Source organism: Vulpes lagopus, chromosome 7 (genome assembly GCF_018345385.1).
Source record: "Vulpes lagopus strain Blue_001 chromosome 7, ASM1834538v1, whole genome shotgun sequence".
Lineage (NCBI taxonomy): Eukaryota > Metazoa > Chordata > Mammalia > Carnivora > Canidae > Vulpes > Vulpes lagopus.
The window spans coordinates 193,015-212,823 of record NC_054830.1 but is presented as its reverse complement, the minus strand read 5'-3'; the positions used below and the strand labels follow the sequence as shown (position 1 = coordinate 212,823).

At 69.3% G+C, this 19,809-nt stretch overlaps 1 protein-coding gene across 1 annotated transcript; it reads right to left on the bottom strand.

Annotated features, from left to right (window-relative positions):
- Positions 1–36: 36 nt before the first annotated feature.
- HCN2 (hyperpolarization activated cyclic nucleotide gated potassium and sodium channel 2) lies at positions 37–19,809 on the bottom strand. The gene is made up of 8 exons (XM_041761857.1): positions 19,169–19,809; positions 10,181–10,604; positions 9,226–9,387; positions 7,632–7,850; positions 6,403–6,549; positions 3,389–3,629; positions 3,064–3,228; positions 37–1,391 (listed from the first exon to the last, which is right to left on the bottom strand). The coding sequence occupies exons 1-8, from the start codon at positions 19,807–19,809 to the stop codon at positions 682–684; spliced, it is 2,709 nt and encodes a 902-aa protein (XP_041617791.1). The 3' UTR covers positions 37–681.

Below are 19,809 nucleotides of genomic sequence, written 5' to 3'. Positions count from 1 at the left end.
GGATGGCGCCGAGAATCAGAGGCCGGCAGGCTGGACGCCAATGCTGTCGTTTATTGCGTGGAATGGGGCGTGGGGTTAGGGGCGTGGGGCGCGGCGGGCGCTGCTGCCTCGGCTCGTCAGTACATTCATCTCGACGGTGGCCCGGCCTCGCCCTGCGCCCCGGCGCCACGGGGCCTGTCGGGCCCTGGATGCCGGGCTCGGAGGGGCTGGGTGTGCCCGCCCCGGGGAGGTCAGCACGGACGCGCGCGGACGGGCCGGGCCGGTTATTGCGTGAGCGATGGGGGCAGCAGGAAGCCGGCGGCCGAGTATTGCACTTAAAAAACAGAATCCTCCGGGGGCGGGCGGGCCACCTACGGGACGGGCGGCGGGGTCCACAGCCTCCTCCTCCGGCCGCAGCCGCCCCGTCCCCTTTCACAGTTGGGGGAACTGAGGCACCGCGGTGAAGGCAGCCCCCGCTCTCGCACACGCAGGCGAGGCCGCCGGGAGGGGGGCGAGGACGAGGTGGGGGGCGCAGGGCTGGGGCTCGCGGGGGTGGGGGTGCCCCGCCCGCCCGCCGACTACTACTGCCTGGGCTCCTCTATGGCTTCTGGGGCGGGCGGCCGGGCAGCGCGATGCCATGGCTTTGGTGTGGGTGACGGCCCGCCCCCGGCCCGCCTGGGCCCGTGGGGCGGCGCGCGAAGGTCACAAGTTGGACGAGAGGCGCGAGCGCGCGGAGTCCAGCGGGTCGAGGCCGCCGGGGGCTGGGGGGGCGGCGGGCGAGGCCGAGTCCCTGCGGTCCGGGCTGCGCGGGGCGGCCCTGGCGGCGGGCGCGGGCCCCAGGCGCGGTGTGGAGCTGCTGGCGGGGCGCGCGGAGGCCGCGGGGCCGGGCGCGGGCGCGCCGTGGGGCAGCGAGGGCTGCGAGGCCGACAGCGGGCGCGAGGCGCGGCTCAGGCGGCGGGCGGGCAGCGCAGGCCCGGCGCGGGGCGCGGCGGGAGAGCCGGGCGTGCCGCCGTAGGGCGAGGGCGAGGTCCGCGGCGCCCGGGGGCTGGCGGGTGCGCCCGGGGGGCTGGCGGCGGCGGGCGCGGGCCCTGGTGAGGCGGCGGCGGGCGCGGGCCCCGGGGGCGGGCGGCGCACGAGGCGCGGCGAGCCGAGCGCCAGCGGCCCCACGAGCGGCCGCGCCACCTGCGGGCAGAAGCTCATGGCCACGGCCTGCTGCAGCGTGGCGATGGCCGAGGTGACCTGCGGCGGCGGCGGCGGCGGGAAGAGGCCTGCGCGCTGGCCCAGCTCCGCCTGCTGCACCATCTCGCGGTCGTACTTGACGATCTCCTGGATGATCGCGTTCTCCTGGTTGTTGAACACGCCCGAGTTCAGGTCGTGCTGCACCTTGTGCAGCAGAATCGAGTTCTTCTTGCCTGGGGGCGGGGCGGGGGCGTCAGTGCGGGCGGGTGGGCGGGGGGCGCGGGGAGGGCTCCGCCGGCAGCGGCATGCATGCGGCGCCTGCTGCACGCACCCAGCGGGCGCGGCATCCGGGCACCTAGGGCTGCGCGCCGGGCCCAGCGCCCTCGGCAGCACCGGCGAGGCCTGGCCGCACGCACAGTGCCCCCTGCGCCAAGGCAGCACCACACACCTGCTGGCGCCAGACGCACACCTGCTGTCGACAAGCATGCATGGAGCGCCTGCTGTGTACAGCGAGCTCGTGGACAGTGCACGCGCGCACAGCAAACAGCTGTCGGGCGCTCCGTCTGCGCCGCGGCACACACAGCACTCCCCATGCGCGGAGCCCCTCCTGCCCACAGCAGATACCACCTGTCTGCCATGGATAGCAAGCAGAACTGAGCACCTACTGTATGCCGTAAGTACGCACAACCTGCCGCCCCGTATAGCAAGCAGGCATCGAGTACCTGCTGTATATAACAAGCATTAACCGAGGACTTGTGAGTAGGAAGCACATTGAGCACCTACTGCGTAGGCAAAGCTGGCATGAGACACCTACTGTATACTGCCAGCGTGCTTGGGACACAAGCACGGTTTTTTGTATACAGTAAACATGTATTGCGCTCCTACAGTATACAGCAAGCACATGAGGTGCCTGCTGTGTACACGAAGCGGGTATCATGCTAAAGCAAGCGTGCATTGTAGCTCCTGTGTACAGTAATCCATGTATTGAGCACCTGCAGTGTACAGCAACACACGGAGAACACTTGCCTGTACACAGCCAGAGCGCTCAGTGCCCGCCACATACATAGCAAGCATATGTGGACAGCCTTCTGTATACAGCAAACATATCTAAGCACCTCCCAAATATGTTGAGCACCTACTGTAAGAGCAAATGGTTGAGTGCCTGTTGTATATAAACGTGAATTGAATGCCTTCTGTATACCGGGAAGTCTTTGCTCTAACACCTCTGCACTCCGCCCAGGCCTGCTTTTCCAGTTGTCTTTTTTCCCCCAAATAGCAGCGAGGGCCACGGTCGGCCTGACTCCCGTAGCTAGTCGTCAGCAAGTCCTGAGGGCTCTCACATCACCCCCTGCCTCTCCCTGCACCCAAGGCCACCTCGCTCACGGCCAGGCCCTGTCTCCCTCCTGTGTACTACTCACCTGTCCCACGCCAGTCCCATCAGGTCCTCCCCGGCCTACTCGGCCCCGTGCACCTGCTCCCTGCCTCCCCCCCACCCCCACCCTGCTTCTCCAGCTGCCTGGACTCCAGGCCTTTGCACATGCCGTGTCCCTGTCTGCCTGGCAACGGCTACTCATCCTGGCCTCCACCCAGCCTCACAAGGCATTCCCGGCACCCCCACACCCCCTCCTCTGACATCAGCCTGCGGGGGGGCCTGCGACACAGCCTCTTGGCCCACCATCCACACCTCCTGGCACTCAGGTGCTCAGCAAACATCTGCCACGTGAGCTGAAGTTCTGCACAACTGGGAACTCCCCACGCTTCCTCTTCCTCGGGAAACCAGGGCCACGTGTGGCCAAGGGACAGAGCAGGTCAGAGACTGGTCTGGGGACTCGTGGGGGCCCGGAGGCCCAGCTGGGCCGCACCGCCTCATCTCGGGTCGATGCCCCCCGAGACCGGCCTACTCACCAATGCGGTCCAGGCGGTCGATGGCGACAGTTTCGAAGGCCCGCCGCATCATGGGATACTCCTCCAGCACCTCGTTGAAGTTGTCCACGCTCAGGGAGTAGAGGCGGCAGTAGGTGTCCGCGCGCACGCTGGCCGTGCGCCGGCCCCGCGTCAGCAGGCAGATCTCTGAGTGTGGCCAAGGGCGCCAGCCTCAGCCCGCCAGGTCCTAGCCGCCCGCTATACCCACCTGCCCCACCCGCCCGGGCCTCCCACCGACTAGGCGAGCGGCTCCAGCCTCCTGGCCTCCGCCTGCCCTGCACCCACCCCCGTCCCCACAGACGCTCACCCCCAAAATAGGAGCCGTCGGACAGCTTCATCTCCTTGTTGCCTTTGGTGAGCACGCTGACCACGCCGTGCTGGATGAAATACATCTTCTTGCCAATGGTGCCCTCGCGGATGATGTAGTCACCCGGCTGGAAGACCTCGAATTTGAGTTTGGTCAGCATGGCTGTGACAAAGTTGGGGTCGGCGTTGGCAAACAGCGGCATCGAGGCCACCAGCTTCCGGCAGTTGAAGTTGACGATCTCCTGCGGGGGCAGGAAGCAGGGGTGACGCAGGGCACCGTCCTGTGTCCATCGGGCCCTCCCCTTGGGCCCATCTCCTCCCTCAGATCCCGCAGCTTCTTCATCTACCAACGGAGTTTGGCACTTGAGCCTGAGAGCCGGCATCTTACGGGGCAGAGCCCGAGCTTCTACCGCCAAAGACAGGAGCAAGAAAAGGTGTGTGTGTGTGAGCAACGCCAGCCTGTGCAGTCAGGCAGGAAAAGGCCATCAGAGGCACGAGAACCGGGAAGGACAAAGTGACGCTAAAGCTTTTTACGATCGTTCTTTTAACACGATCTGGGAAACCCAAAAGAACCCACGGAAACTGAGACAGTAAGAGGAGGGCAGCCCAGTGGCCCAGCGGTTTGGTGCCGCCTGCAGCCCGGGGCGTGACCCTGGGGACCTGGGATCGAGCCCCGCATCGGGCTCCCTGCATGGAGCCTGCTTCTCCCTCTGCCTCTCTCTCTCTGTCTGTTGTGAATAAATAAATAAAATTTTTAAGAAATAAATAAATGAAATAAAACAGTAAGAGGAGTCAAGTCGAGACGGCCAGCGCGAAGATGAAAAAGGCGGCATCAGAACCCAGGGCCTGGAAAGGACTCCTCAGGGTGAGCGCGGAACCGTCCCAGGCTCGGCCTGCGCGGCGGCGGCCGCGTGAGGGTGTCGCGCTCCCCCCCCACCCCCAGCGCAGCCTACAACAAGGGGAGCTTAGCCCTGGACAGAAACCCAGCAGCCTTTCTGCACAGACGAGACCCCCCGGAAGAGGCCGCGGCTCGGAGAGACCCCACCTGCGCCGGCGGACGGCCCGGACTCGAGAAGCACCGGCGCCTGTCTGGGGAGGACGCGGAGCCACCCCCGGCCGCACGGCCGGACGCCGAACACCTCGCCACCACAAAGACGGAAGCCGTCCGCTGTCCCCGTTCACTCACACGTGTCGCGGGATCGCAGAGGACATGCCATCGGGTTTGCTTTTGAGCTGCTGAAGGCCGGCAACGTCGTTCAGCAAGAACAGCAGGAAAGCCTGCTAGTCCGGAAGGAGAGCGGAGGGGGGCCGGCCCCACACCGCGAGCCCGCCCCACGGCCTCCACGGCCTCCGCGGGTGTGGGCGTGGGGGGCCAGGTGCAAGCCCAGAGGCGCCCGCGCACGGCAGCCGCTGGGGACGCCCCACAAGCCACCCGGCGAAACCAGCCGCGGCCGCCAGGGAGCGGGAGACGGACCCCGATCGCTTCCCCACACGGCCTCTCAGGCTCGTTCCAGGGGACCCACACGTGGGAAACCAAACCAGGAAAGTCTGCGCTGTGCACCTGCTGTATACAGCAGGCAGGTATGGGGGCCTCCTACAGCACGTGTGTACGGAGTGCCTGCTGTATACAGAGAGTAGGTATGGGACACGGAACACCCACTCGGTACAGCAAGCACGTATTTAGTACCTGCTGCATACAGCAAGCGCTCGTGGAGCATGAAAATCCCATATGGAAAAAAAAAAAAACCACAATAAGCAAAGTTAAAGGACAAACAGCCATCGGGGTGGAAGTTTGTGTCACATGAAGTCCCCCAAACATAAAGGACAAAAGAGCAGCGACAGTTGTGGCCGGTTCTCGGAGAAACACAAGTGAAACAGCCCATCGTCACGTGGGAAGATGCTCAGCGTCGCTCAGAAGAAGAGAAACGCAGCTGAGGCCTCCCCACAGGCTCCTCTCACCTGGGCTTTGGGGTGCGCGTCCCTCGTGCTCGCTCGCAGAGGGCCCGGACCCTACCCTCGGCCCTCACCCGCCGACGGCGGAGGTGCCCGCAGAGCTCAGGGAAGGGGGGCAGGGCCCGGGGCCTCAGTCTGTGGGGCCCCCAGCGGGCAGCGTCCAGCACGGGGGCTGGGAGAGGCCACGCACCTCTGTTTGGGGACAGAACAGGTCACGGGGGATGCCCTCCGGGGACCCAGGGCTGTGGCCGATGGTAGTGGCTGTGCCGCTGGTCGGGGACACTGGGCGGCTCCGTGCGCGGAGCCTGTGGCTCTTGATCTCAGGGTCGTGAGTTCGAGCCCCACGCGGGGTGTGGAGATGATTTTAAATACACAAATATTTCTAAAAGCCCCACAAACTAGTGGGCCGTGTGCCTTTTCTGATCTGTGGGGTCTGTGTCTATGAATGAATGAATGAATGAATGAATGATCCAGTACAATTAAAGGTTTTCAGTGAGTGCCCACCTCTTGGGGGCAATGGTCCCCACCCCCCCGAAGGAATCCCCACCCGCCTCCCTCCCCCTGGTCCTCGGTTTCCTCCCCGGGGCTGTGCCCTCCACCTGGGGGCCTGCAGGCTCCCCGGCCTCCCCGAGGGTGCAGGGCAGGTCTCACTGCAGGTGCCCGAGAACGGCCGGCTGAGGGCTGCGGGCTCAGCCGTGTCCCCCGAATCCTGTGTTCAAGTCCTGACCGCAGGTGCCCGGGAACAGGACCTGACTCAGAAACAGGGTCTCGCAGGTGTGGTCCCGGGCTGCGGAGGCCTCGGAGCCGGCGACAGGTGCCCTTACACGCGGGGTTGGGGGCGGGGACGCGGCACTGGGGCCCGAGGCGGGGTCGGGGTCGGGGAGGCAGCCGCAGGGCCTGCCGGCCACGCCGGGGTCTCCGGTGTCAGGCCCAGAACACTCAGGCCACGTCCCCGCTGCTGTCAGCGGCCGGGTGGGTGGGCTCGGCCGGCCGGGGTCCCTGAGGCCGTGAGGGGTGGCGCTGGGTCGGGGGCGACCCCCGCCCTCCCCCGCCCCGCCTCACCTCCCGCAGCGGCCCGTTGAGCTCGCCCAGGATGCTGTCCTCGTCGAACATCTTGCCCTGGTAGCGGTGCTCGTAGTAGTCGTGGATCTTCTGGCGGAAGTCGGCGGGCAGCTTGTGGAAGGACATGTACTGCTCCACCTGCTTGTACTGCACAACGGGGCGGGGGCCCGGGTCAGCGGCGACCACGACAACAAACTCGGGGTGCCCCGTTCACTCTGAGTTGCGGGTGAACAAGACGCGTTAGGAGCTTCTGGGCGGCATTTGGGGGCAGCGTATACGAGGGCAGGATTTCCCTGCCTCCAGGGAAACGGCAGGACGGCGGGACTGCGGGCCCTTATCGGAGGTGGACGGACCCCCCGGGCCCCAGATCCCAGACCCCGTCCCGGAGGCTCCCAGCCCTGCCGCTGGCTCTGGCTCCCCTCCCCAGAGATCTTTCCAGAAACTGGCTCAGCCCCTCCTGGGCAGGGCGGGGGTGTGGGCAGCAGGCGGGGGTGCCAGGCCCTGCTGTCCCCAGGACGGTGCCCCCAGGGGTCTCCCAGCCCGTTTCCGCCCCGGCTCCGCCCGCACACAGCTGCCCTGAGCTCAGCGGAACCCGTGACGCCGGGCGGGTGGCAGCACCAGCTCATGTTTGGGTGTGAGGCCCGTGGCTTCCGGACAGCCGGGGGCTCTGGCTCCAGGCCCAGCTGACCCGGCTGACCCGGCTGGCACTGGGGGGCGGGGGGGGGGCTCACGGTGCGCAGCCAGGACCCGCCACTAGGGAACAGCGCGGGGCGTGGGCTGCGTCCAGGAGGCAGCTTGGCCCCCGCCCACCCGGGGCCCAGGCCTGGCCCTGCAGACCCTGCCCCCGCCCAGGGCCCCAGAGGCCTCGAGGCAGTGCGTGTCCTTGCACGACCCCAGGGCTCACAGACTCTGCCACACACGTCTCCTGCCCCAGCCCCTCCCAAGCTGGTCCGGAGATCCTGGGGTGAGCCCGCCTCCGAGACAGCCCTCCCACCCCCAGCCCGTTTGGACCCCCGGCTCCCACTGCTCGGCTTGTGTCCCCCCCAGGCCCCAGACTCTGCTCCCTCCGTCACCGCCTCGGGCCCTTCCAGCTCCTGCTCATCACAGCACCGGCCCTCCAGGTGCCCAGCCCCCCCCCCACCCTGCCGGCCCCCCCCAAGCACAGCACAGGGGACCGGGGGACGGTGCAGGGGCCCCCAGACCTCCAGAGGGTGCCGTCCCCCTCAGACCTTCTCCTGGTACTGGCGCCGCGAGGAGTCCAGGGACTGGATGAGGGCAGTGGCGTGGCCAATGAACATGGCGTAGCAGGTGGCGCCCACGATCATGCTCAGCATCGTCAGCCAGATGTCCGTCATGCTCTCCGGGGCCTGCCGCCCGTAGCCGATGCACAGCATGTGGCTCATGGCCTTGAAGAGCGCGAAGGAGTACAGCTCACTCCAGGAGTGGTTCTGCAAGGCCATGGGGGGCGGTGGGAGGGCGCTCGCGGCCCCGGGCGCTCGGTCAAGGCCATGGGGGGTGGGGGGGCTGGCGGCCCCGGGGGCTCGGTCAAGGCCATGGGGGGCAGGGGGTGCTCGTGGCCCCAGGGGGTCAGTCAAGGCCATGGGGGGCAGGGGGTGCTCGTGGCCCCGGGGGGTCAGTCAAGGCCATGGGGGGCAGGGGGGGCTCACGGCCCCGGGGGGTCAGTCAAGGCCATGGGGGGCAGGGGGGGCTCATGGCCCCGGGGGGTCAGTCAAGGCCATGGGGGGCAGGGGGTGCTCGTGGCCCCGGGGGGTCAGTCAAGGCCATGGGGGGCAGGGGGGGCTCACGGCCCCAGGTAGTCAGTCAAGGCCATGGGGGGCAGGGGGGGCTCATGGCCCCGGGGGGTCAGTCAAGGCCATGGGGGGCAGGGGTGCTCGGGGCCCCGGGAGGTCGGTCAAGGCCATGGGGGGCAGGGATGCTCGTGGCCCCGGGGGGTCAGTCAAGGCCATGGGGGGCAGGGGGGGCTCACGGCCCCGGGTGGTCAGTCAAGGCCATGGGGGGCAGGGGGGGGCTCACGGCCCCGGGGGGTCAGTCAAGGCCATGGGGGGCAGGGGGTGCTCGTGGCCCCGGGGGGTCAGTCAAGGCCATGGGGGGCAGGGGGGGCTCACGGCCCCAGGTAGTCAGTCAAGGCCATGGGGGGCAGGGGGGGGCTCATGGCCCCGGGGGGTCAGTCAAGGCCATGGGGGGCAGGGGTGCTCGGGGCCCCGGGAGGTCGGTCAAGGCCATGGGGGGCAGGGGGTGCTCGTGGCCCCAGGTGGTCAGTCAAGGCCATGGGGGGCAGGGGTGCTCGGGGCCCCGGGAGGTCGGTCAAGGCCATGGGGGGCAGGGGGGGCTCACGGCCCCGGGGGGTCAGTCAAGGCCATGGGGGGCAGAGGGGCTCATGGCCCCCGGGGGGTCGGTCAAGGCCTTGGGGGGTGGGGGGAGGGCGCTCCCAGCCCCCCGGGCAGGCTCATCACCCTAGGCTGCTGTCTGGCACCCGGGCCGCCCTGTACACAGTCGGGGTGTCAGCCAGGCACCAGCAGGTGCTTGGGCCCCCCACCGTGCTTTCTGTTCTTACGGCCCGTGACCCTGCCTTCCCCTTTCAGGGTCCCGATAAATAAAGCTGCCTTTTAAGTACATGTGTGTCACCGAGAATAGAATCAGTCGGAAGAAAACTGCGAGCCGATGACATCATCTCTGGTGACAGACAGGTCATTGTGCCGCTCGCGGGGTCTGGGAGCCGCCTGGGTGGTCGGGCCTCAGGGGCCGCAAGCCCGCGGGAAGCCGGGGGAGCCCCCCAGCGCCCGGCCGAGCCCCGCCGCTCACCACCATGCCGTTGATGGAGACCCAGCAGTTGCGCGGGAAGTCCTGCAGCATGGGCACCAGGAACTGCAGGCAGCCGTCCCAGTGGCACAGCAGCAGCATCATGCTGATGAGGTTGCAGATGCGCATGACCGCGCTCGCCAGGTCGTAGGTCATGTGGAAGATCTGCGGGGCGCGCGGGTCAGGGTCCCTGAGGGTCCCCCCGCCTCCCCTCCCCACTGCCCCAGGCGACCGCGTGTGGCCCCGCCCGCGGCCTCGTCCCCAGAGCCCCCAGACCGTCCCCTTCAAGGCTGGTGGCGGCTGGGAAGGGGGAGGGGACATCGCCAGCGAGGGGGAGGGGGGTGGAGGGCGTGGGAGCAGGGGTCAGTGGCCCCGGGCCCAGAAGAGGCCGGATTTGGGGCGGCGGGAGAGGGGCGGGCGTGATCTCGCGTGATCTGGCCCCTCTGAGCAGCTGGGCTCCTGCCGAGGGGGCTGTGGGCTCCTCGTCTTACAGCGCCCGGGAAGGGAGGGCGCCTGCGCCGGTCCATGCTCACCGGGCCGCCCGGGACCCCCACGACTTCCCCGCACTGTGGCTCCACCTGGGCCCTTGCAGCACCCCCGGCGGCCCCCGCCCCCCACCTGCTCGCACCCGGAGGCCCCCCCGCAGCTGACACCCTCCGCCCCTCCACCTGCCTGCACCCAGAGCTCCCCACTCCCCCCACCTGCCGGCATCTGGCGCCCCCTGCCCGTACCTGACACCCTCCTCTCCCTGCCCACCCACACCAGGCGCCCCCCTCCAACCTGCCTGCACCCAGCACCCCCCGCTCTCACCTGACACCCTCCGCCCCATCCCCCACACCCCCACCCCCGCCTGCCCGCACCTGACACCTTCCACCCCCCGCCCGCCCACACCCAGCGCCCCCTGCCCCCCCACCTGCCCGTCCCCGCCCGCCCCCCCACGCCGCCGGCACGGGCTCACCTCCTCCCACTGGTGGATGTAGCGGATGAGGCGCGAAAGGCGCAGCAGCCGCAGGAGGCTGAGGATCTTGGTGAAGCGCACGATGCGCAGCGCACGCGCCGTCTTATAGACCTCGGAGTCGATGCCCTTTTCCACAATGAGGAAGATGTAGTCCACAGGGATGGAGGACACGAAGTCCACCACGAACCACGTGCGCAGGTACTTCTTCTTGATCTTCTCGGGGTCCAGGATGATCTCCGTGTTGTCCTCAATCACGATGCCCGTGCGGAAGTTCAGCACCAGGTCCATGAGGAAGAACGTGTCCGAGACCACGTTGAACACGATCCACGGGGCCGTGGTCTCGTCTTTGAAGAAGGTGATGCCCACGGGGATGATGATGAGATTTCCCACCATGAAGAGCAGCATGGTGAAGTCCCAGTAGAACCTGGGGGCGAGGCACCGCTGTCACCCCGGCCTCCGCCCCTGCGTGCCCTGCGGGGGCCTGACGTCCCCACTGAGGACCGGCCCAGATCTCGCCTCCTCCAGTGGAGCCAGGACTTTGGTCTTGACTCTCAGGTACTGTGTACCCCGCCTCCGGGAAGCCCTCCCATGCCTAGCCAGCACCCCACTGCCCGCTGGGCTCCCCCCCCCAGCCTGGGTCCCTCCAACCTGCCCTCCTGGAAGAAGCAGGAGGCCCGAAAGAGCCCAAGAGGTGGCCCCAGACTGGCTAAGCGTGCCCCATGACCCCAGAGGTCCAAATGTGAGACGCAGGGTGAGCATCCAGGAAACCAGTCTGGGTGAGAAAGGAGAGGGGAGACCAGCAAGAAGGAGGGAGGAGGGGAGGGCGGGCTGGGGGCAGCACCCCAGTGTCCCGAGCAGCTGGGCTCTCGCAGACGGGGTATGGGTGCCCCAGGGGGGCAGAGGCAGTGAGGAAGGGACCTAGGAAGGGACCAAGGCCTGCAGGGGGGCGGATGGTGGGAGGAGCCGAGAGGCCGGACGGCGGCGGCAAATGATCCTGAGGATGTGGGGACTGGTTGATCCCACTACCAGGACCCCCGGGGCAGACGCAAGCCCCCAGGTGCATTCAGCGGCCCCCGGGGAGGCCCCCGGGAAAGGCCCAGGCTGCGCATCGAGCTGTGAATACAGCGTGAGGACGGTCGGGCCATCCAGGACGTGCATCACAAGCACCCCGGGACCACCGTGCCGTTGGCTCCCCAAGACTGTAGCCCGGGGGGCGCCCGGGGGGCTCCGTCGGTGAAGCCTTTGGCTCAGGTCCTGATTCCGGGTCCGGGGGTCCAGTCCTGCTCACCGCGGGGAGCCCGCTTCTCCCTCCGCCCCTCCCTGCCTCCCACACGCTCGCTCTCACTGTCTCAGATAAATACATAAAATCTTTTTTAAAAAAGTAAACAGAATTTCCGTCTGACGCAGCAATTCCACCGCTAGGTGTGAACCCCAAGAGCTCAAACAGATGACCTCACAGGACATTCCCAGGACCATCGTTCACCACAGACAACGGTGGAAGCTTCCGGGCCCCCTCACCCGCCCCGGGGACGGACCCCGGCCCACGACGCTCAGGGAGGGGGCTGGACACAGGAGGCCCTGCGGGGCTCGCCCACGCACGGGGAGCGGGCTGGGGGGGTCCGGGGGGGAGGACATGGGGGGGCAGGGAGTTTTGTTTGGGAGGATGAGAAAGTCCTGATGTGGGTGGTGGTGATGATCGCACAACATTGTCACTGTACCTAATGCCATATTAATGTACATTTGTAAACGATTAAATGCCAAATTCTGTTACATATGCGTCGACACCACACTCTGAGACCGTGGGGTGGGGGTCTCAGGGGAGCACATGCCCTAGATCTGGGGCCGGAGCCCACACAGCCCGTCTAGGTTCAGGTAAAGGAGGGTCTCGAATTCTGATCGTGTATTTTAGTTCTCCCGTGACGCCGCAGGGAGCGACCCCGGGTGAGCCCGCTAGCTGTCCAGGTGTTCCCCCGCCAGGCGGGTGCGTGCGGGGCTCTCCCCGTCGCGGCCCGGGGCCCACGAGCACTTAGGGGAGGCTCGATCCTGCTTGGGCACGGATGGAAGCGCGGGCCCGGGCCCGGGGCTGGGGTTCGCCAACATGAGCCCAAAGAAATAAGAAGCCATAAGATGCAGCCTGGCCTGGCCCCGGTGAGCCCCGGTTCTGGGAGTCACGGAAGTAGGCGCCCTCTGGCCAGCGCTGCAAGGAGGGGCGCTAACACCGCCCGCGGGGCGACCCGGGCTTCCACTTCGGGGAAGCGATCCCAAGGAAGCTGTCCAAGAGAAAGAGAAAAAAATTGAAAACCAATTTGTACCAAGATGTTCACAGCAGCTCAGTCTTCGAGAGCCAGAGGCTGGAAGGCACCCAACGGCTCACACTTGGGCGGCAACAGCCAGACCGGGCTGACACCCAGTTCTCCCGCCTGCTGGCAGGTGCGGCCGCCGGCAAGTCCACGGCCCGGGCCCAGGGAGGAGCTGGGGGTGGGAGCCCCTCGGCTGGCGGGCAGAGCCTCGCCAGTGCAAGAGGACCGCAGCGGGGGGGGGGGGGGGGGGGGGGGGGGGGCCCACGGGAGTACCCGGGGCGGGACGGACACTTGGACGGGGCGAAAGGGACTGACGCCCTGGGGGTCGTATTAAGGGCAAAATTCAGTAACTGCTCAAAATTTAAGGCCTTCCTTTGGCTGAATGCAGCTGAGCTCTGGGATCCGGGATGGAGGGTCCCCACCTGCCTGCTGCCCTGCTCCCCCCTCCCAGCCCCCAGCGCTTCCACGGTGTGAGGCTTCTGATCCCACTCACCCTCCCTGAACGGGGCCTGCCCTGGGACAAAGCAGGAAAGAGTCACTGAGGAGGCCAGAGGCCTACAAACAGGGGGGGGGGGGGGGGGCTAGAAACCGCCAGGGGCCCTAGAAACCATGTGGGGGGGCTAGAAACCCCCAGGGGGCCTAGAAACCATGTGGGGGGGGCTAGAAACCCCCCACCCGGGGCCTAGAAACCCCCAGGGGGCCTAGAAACCATGGGGGGCGGCTAGAAACCCCTAGGGGGCCTAGAAACCATGGAGGGGGGGGCTAGAAACCCCCAGGGGACCTAGAAACCTTGGGGGGGGCTAGAAACCCCCAGGGGGCCTAGAAACCATGGGGGGGGGCTAGAAACTCCCAGGGGGCCTAGAAACCATGGAGGGGGGCTTGAAACCCCCAGGAGGAGCCTAGAAACAATCTGCAGGGCTGGCGTGGTGGGGGGTCGGGCAGGCGTCCGACACAGATGTGGCCCAGCCAGGGAGTCCCCAGCCTGCGTTCCCAGGACTTGTCCTCTGTCTACACTGCACCTGTCTAGGCTCAGGGTCAGGGTCAGGGTCAACCCTCGTTCGACCTGGGGCCGCGTCCACAGCCCTGGCCCCTGGGAGTGGCCCCCGGCCCTGGCCCTCGGTACCACTTGTCTTCCTGGGGCGGGAGGTCCTCTGGGTGTATGAAGAGGCGGAGCGGGTCTGGGGGGCAGAGGGCCCTGGGGCAGCTCCGGGCCATCACTAGGGTGACCCACTGCTCTAAACAGGATGCCCCGTATGTGCCCAGAGCCGTGACCCTTGCCCTCTCACGCCCTCTGGTCCCCCCGACAGACACCGCACCTACCGAGGGGAACCAAAGGTCTGGCACAAAGGACCCAGCTGGGGGACAGGGAGCACAGGTCTGCTCGGCCTGACCCCGACCCCGACCCCGCTCTGGGGCTGTGTGGCCTGGGACTCCCCGCCGTCCTCCCTCCCACATCGGCACCCCCAGGATGGGCGCAGGGTGTGCAGGGGCAGCCAGCAGGGCCCGGGGCTGTGCCTTCAAGGACTATAATTAAATCCCATAGTTTAAATCGCCCCAGTGGGGCCCCCACCCCAAGGAACCCCAGGTCCCCAGTGCTGTGTACTGCACCCTGCCCCCGGGAGGGCAGCGGCCTGTCCACTGGGGAGGTCAGGGCTCAGGGTCCCGGCCCCCATCACCCACACTCGCCGCACGGGCACCAGCCTTCCGTGGGGGCCCAGCCCCACCACCCCTTGGCCCGGAGCTCAGACGGAGAAACTGAGGCAGGCTGAGTGCTGAGCAACAGGACCAGGCCAGATGTGGGACCCGGGGGGACGGGGCAGATGCAGGCGGGGAGGCGCCCCAGGATCCGGGCACGGAGAACCCCGCGGGAAACAGGCGGGAATTAGCGATCGGGGAAATCTGAAGGGATTAGGGCCGAGGTCGGGGATCAGGAGCGAGCAGGGGACGGGGATCAGGGCCTGAGCGGCCCGTGCGGATACAGCCCCCGGGCGGTGTCAGGGATTAGGACGGGAAGCCGCGCCATCCCGGTGAGCCCCGCGGGCCCGAGGGGAGGACGCCCGCTGCCCGCGCAGACCAGCTCGGCCCCCCGCTCCCGCCCGCGGGACCCGCATTCCACACGCGGTCCGGGGCGCCCCAGAGGGTCCCTCTGGCCAGAGCGGGAGGGCGTCTTGGAGTGCGTGGCGGGCGGGCAAGGGGGAGAAGCAGCCGTTGGGGAGAGCCCGGGGACAGCGTTCCCAGGCCGAGGAGCAGCGTGGGCCAAGGTCCTGAGGCTGCGGTGGGATGTCCCCTGTCACGGCCGGCCGGGTGGCCTGGGGCTGGAGCGCGGATGCGAGGACTTGGGTGAGGGTGGGAGGCAGGCTCTGCAGCCCAGGGAGGTGCCCGGGGAGGTGCCCGGGGAGGGGACGACGGACACATGCACACCTCGGGAAGCCCGCGCAGACCAAGGGAAGGTCAGGAGGGGGTGGGAGGGGGTGGGAGGGAGACGGAGTGGCCTGCGCTGCGTGGGTTTGGGGCAGGCACGGGGCCAGTGGGCACCGACCCGAGCATCGCCCTGGCCCTGCCCGGTCCCCGTCACGGTGAGGCCAGGGCCTTGGACATGCGACGTGCTTAAGGCGGGGACCCCAACTCCCAAGCTCTGGCAGGAGGGCCCCGGAGAGAGGAGGAGGCCTCGGCCTCCCCGGCCCCTCGCCCGGCCCCTGCCCTCCGCATGGCCCGCGGAGCCTCCTTCCCCCCCTCCCTGACAGGAGGACAGGCCTCCCTGTCCCTACGGAGCCCCGGTGCCCGTGAGCTGGGTCTGCAGCGGGAGAGCCTCAGCCCTGACCCCCCCGCCCCCGTGCCCCCCCCCCCGGATAATACAGGATTTATTCCCACGAATTAATGCAGGGATTTGCCGAGAGCGCGGCACACTGATCTCCCACAGCTACGCCAGGCCATCTGGGCCCGGAGACCTCGGGGCCATCAGGTGCTGCACGCCGCCCCCCAGGCCCCTTGGGGACCCCAGAGGGCGTGACACAGACCCGGGTCAGCGTCCACTGGTCCTGGCCTTGTCTAGATGACTCTGAGGAGCAGGAGAGGGACTGGCTCTTCTCCTTCCCGTCACACTGGCCTCCGGGCGGCCCAGGATCAGGGACTACGGGACCCAAGTCACAGCGGCAGGGGAGACTCAGATCAGACCTGAGAGGCACTTATAGGCTTGGGGAGGCCTGGCAGTGTCGCCCAAGCTCTCCCGGGGTGGTGAGGACTGTGCCGCCAGGCCCTCCGGCCCCACAGCCCCAGGGCTGCGTGTGTCACCATCTGGGAGGCGGCGTCAAGTGGCAGAGAGTAGGACGGGTGGTCCCAGCAGGTCCCAGCAGGTCCCCGCAGGCTCCACGCTTGCCCACCATTTCCCCCTAGGTTGGTGCTGGTCCAGGGGAAGGGAACAGGAATTAACTCCCCGCATCCCCAGAGAACCAGGCGGCATGGCTGGGGTAGTCCTCACAGCCCCGCCCCTCACAGTTAGGGGAAACCAAGGCAAGGAGGCCCAGCCACCGGCAGCACAGGGCAGGGGGGCTGGCGACTGCCCCCAACACCCTGCACTTCGGGCCTTTCCCCGGGGTGTGCTCTGCGCCCCGACACTTCCCTCCACCCACTCCCGAGAGTCGAGTCAGGGCAGCCGCGGCCCGGGGCACACGAGGCACAGCCAGGGTGGCTCCAGGTCACCAGACACTAACTGCCCCGCTCTCGATGCCAGGTGTGTGCCAGGCTGGGCGGCATGGGGACAGCTTCCCAGACAAGCAGCAAAGTCAGAGCTCGAGGAAGTGGCGACCCCGTGGCCTTGGGCAGGGAGCCTGGGGCCGCCCTCCAAAATCTCTTTTGCTTTCAAATCCTGCACAGTGTGAGGGTACAGGCGCCAGAGAGGATGGCATCCGTGCAACCGGGTCAGATGTGAAAGAGGCAAGTGTGGAAACGGGGCCCAGAGGGGCCCCTGCCCGGCGCTCCACCAACTGCTTTCAAACGCTCATGCCCGCAGCCCAGGCCCGGGTGCCCCCGATCTCCACAACCCCCAGAAGACCTTTCTCCTCCCGGGTCCTCCTGGCCTGGATGGGCCAGAGCTGGGGCCAGAGCTGGGGCCAGAGCTGGGACTGGGGGGCCGTCAGCCCAGGCATCAACCCCCTGTTTGCCCCGATGAGTTGTGTGACTTTGGGCAAGTGGCTGTACGTCCGTGCTCCCTTCCTGTGACCGGTGGCCGCATCCACCTCGCGGCCCACACGGGACCTGAATCTGTATGAGTAAGGTGTCCCCACAGCACCTGACCCAGGAGGACCTCAGGAGGCTTGCGGTTCGGGATAGGAGGGGCCGACGATCCCAGAACACGGGGTCCGGAGGCCCCGCCGCATTCCAGTGTGGGGGTATCATAAGCATTTGGTCTGACGGCGTGTCCCCTCGTCCTGACCACAGGACGCGCTCACCACGTCTTACGGTTTATCTGCTCAGCCCGCACCACGTGGACTGCCCGGAGCCTCACAGGTGACCACGCTCAGAAGGGCACGAGGACCAGCAAGCCCTGGTCCTCCTGCCCGCCCTCACCGCCGCCGGTCACCAGGCTGCAAACTGCCCCTCCTGTGGCCCCAGGACGCAGGGGCCACCCACTGCCGGCGGGGGAGGGGCAGCTGCTGCAGGCAGACGTGCTGGAGAAGCCCCGGGGCAATGGCTACTTTCTGCGGCCCCCTCCCCCTGCCCGCTGTGTGCCCGATGTTGCTCCGCGGCCCGCCGGCCAGATCACGGGATCACGAGTGCAGACACCGAGCTCTCCCGCCTGCAGCCCTGCCGTGTGGACCCTCTTCCTCCCGGGGGAACTCAGGCTGCGGGGCAGGCTTCCTCCGCCTCCCAGGGCAGGTCTGCAGGGCGAGGAGCCGGCGTCCACCTCTGTCCCGGGCCTGTGCGCCCCTTGGCGCCTGTTTCCTGAGCTATGAAGCGGGGCCAGGACAGGGGCGCCCCGTCCCCCCTGCGGACTCCGGCTCGGCGGGGCTCGGCGGGGCTCGGCGGGGCTCGGGGGGGCCGCTGTCCGTGGTGCTGAAGCCGCGCGCGCCGGGCTGGACCCTCCGCGCCCGAACGGCCGCGTCCCTCGGGGCTCCAAACTTCCCAGGCGGCGCACACTGTGCACACCCCCTGCACACCCCCTGCACACCCCCAGCACACACTGTGCACACCCCCTGCACACCCCCTGCACACCCCCAGCACACACTGTGCACACCCCCTGCACACCCCCTGCACACACTGTGCACACCCCCTGCACACACCCCCAGCACACACTGTGCACACCCCCTGCACACCCCCTGCACACACTGTGCACGCCCCCTGCACACCTCCTGCACACCCCCAGCACACACTGTGCACACCCCCTGCACACCCCCTGCACACACTGTGCACACCCCCTGCACACCCCCTGCACACACTGTGCACGCCCCCTGCACACCTCCTGCACACCCCCTGCACACACTGTGCACACCCCCTGCACACACTGTGCACACCCCCTGCACACACTGTGCGCACAGCTCAGCTCGCCCCGGCCGCCCGCACGCAGCCCCTCTCCCCGCACACCTACCACGCGGACACACCCGTAGGGCTCCCGGGTCACTCTGCCCATGGCCCCGGGCCCACGCCCCCTGCAGTCACATGCTCGTGATCACACACACGGCCCGCAGTGACACGCACGCTTCGCACCCGCAGGCCACGGGGCACGCGCCAGGGAGCACGAACCACAGACATCCTCCGCCTGACCCTGGGCCGGGCCGGCTCTGAGCCTTTCCACGCATCCGCCGCCTTGATCCACACCGACGTCTACACACCCACTGACACGCGGACACGCCGCCCCGCGGCTCCGGCCGCTGCGGCCCCGGAGGGCAGCTCGGGGACCCCCGCGCGCCCGGCGCCCTCCCCGCGGCCCCGGCCAGGACCCTGCAGGCGCCTCCCGGGGGCGCGCGGCGCGGGCGGAGCCGCTGGACGAGGGCCCCGCGCCCTTCACCCCGCGCCGCCGGCCTCTCCGGGACGCGTCCTTCCCGAGCGCCCTTCCTTCCGCCCTCCTTCCGCCCCGCCGCCTCCCGGCGCCCACGTTCCCCTCTATTCGTCCTCTCGGCCCGGCCGCGCTCAGACCCCGGCCCGCGGGCGGCGCGGGGGGGGGCGCGGGGGAGGGGGCGAGGGGGGCTCGGCGGGGCAGGGGGCGCGGGGGAGGGCGCGGGGGCTCGGCGGGGCAGGGGCGCGGCGGGGGCCGCGGGGCAGGGGGCGCGGGGGAGGGGGCGCGGGGGGCTCGGCGGGGCAGGGGGCGCGGGGGAGGGCGCGGGGGGCTCGGCGGGGCAGGGGGCGCGGGGGAGGGCGCGGGGGGCTCGGCGGGGCAGGGGGCGCGGGGGAGGGGGCGCGGGGGGCTCGGCGGGGCAGGGGGCGCGGGGGAGGGGGCGCGGGGGGCTCGGCGGGGCAGGGGGCGCGGGGGAGGGGGCGCGGGGGGCTCGGCGGGGCAGGGGGCGCGGGGGGCTCGGCGGGGCCTGCGCGCTTCCCGCGCCCCTCCGAGGGCGGGGCCTCGCGGGGCGGGTCCGGGCGCGCCGGGTCGGCGAGGGGCCCGAGGTCACCCCCGGGGCGCGGGCCCCGCCCTCCCGCCCTCCCGCCCTCCCGCCGCGCGTCCGCCCCGAGCCCCGGCGCCGCGGCCGCGCGGTACCTGAAGTCGCTGTACGGGTGGATGATCCAGGCCCCCGCCGACTTGACGCGCTCCTGCTCGCGCTCCACGGCCTTCTGGCTGCCGAACATCCGCAGCGAGAACTTGTTGACGCCGGGCTGCAGGAGCGCGCCGAACTGGCGCTGCATGAAGCTGGCCTGGCTGCCGCGCGGCTCCCCCGCCGGGCCCGCCTCCTCGCTGCCCGCCTCGTCCGCCGGCCCCGGCCCCGGCCCCGGCCCCGGCCCCGGCCCCGCGGCCCCGCGGCAGGAGAACGACACCTTGGCGCCGCGCGCCGGGCCCTCCGGCCCCGCGGGGCTGCACTGCGGCTCGCCGCGCCCGCACTCGCCGTTCGGGCTGCCCTTGGCGGTGCTCGCCGCGCCCGGGGTGGCCGGACGCCCGCTCGAGCTGTCGCGGCTGCGGAGCCGGGCCCGCGGGCCGCCCTCGTCCGTCGCCTCCGGCGGAGCCGCCTCGGCCCGGGGCGCCGGCGGCGGGGGGGGCGCGGGCCCGGGGCCCGGGGGGGGCGCGGGCGGCGGCGGCGGCGGCTGCGGCTGGGGGGGCGCGGGCGGCGGCGGCGGCGGCGGCCCCGGCGCGGGGGTCGCGCCCGGACTGTCCCCGGGCCGCCCGCCGCCCCCGCGCGCGTCCAT

What these genes read in the sequence shown, in the direction of transcription:
- HCN2 (XM_041761857.1), bottom strand. Translation starts at nt 19,809, where the DNA reads ATGGACGCGCGCGGGGGCGGCGGGCGGCCCGGGGACAGTCCGGGCGCG. An exon ending in CACCCGTACAGCGACTTCAG is followed by an intron (nt 10,605 to 19,168) that starts GTACCGCGCGGC and finishes CCTCGCCCCCAG; the next exon opens with GTTCTACTGGGACTTCACCA. An exon ending in CGACCGCCTGGACCGCATTG is followed by an intron (nt 1,392 to 3,063) that starts GTGAGTAGGCCG and finishes CCCCGCCCCCAG; the next exon opens with GCAAGAAGAACTCGATTCTG.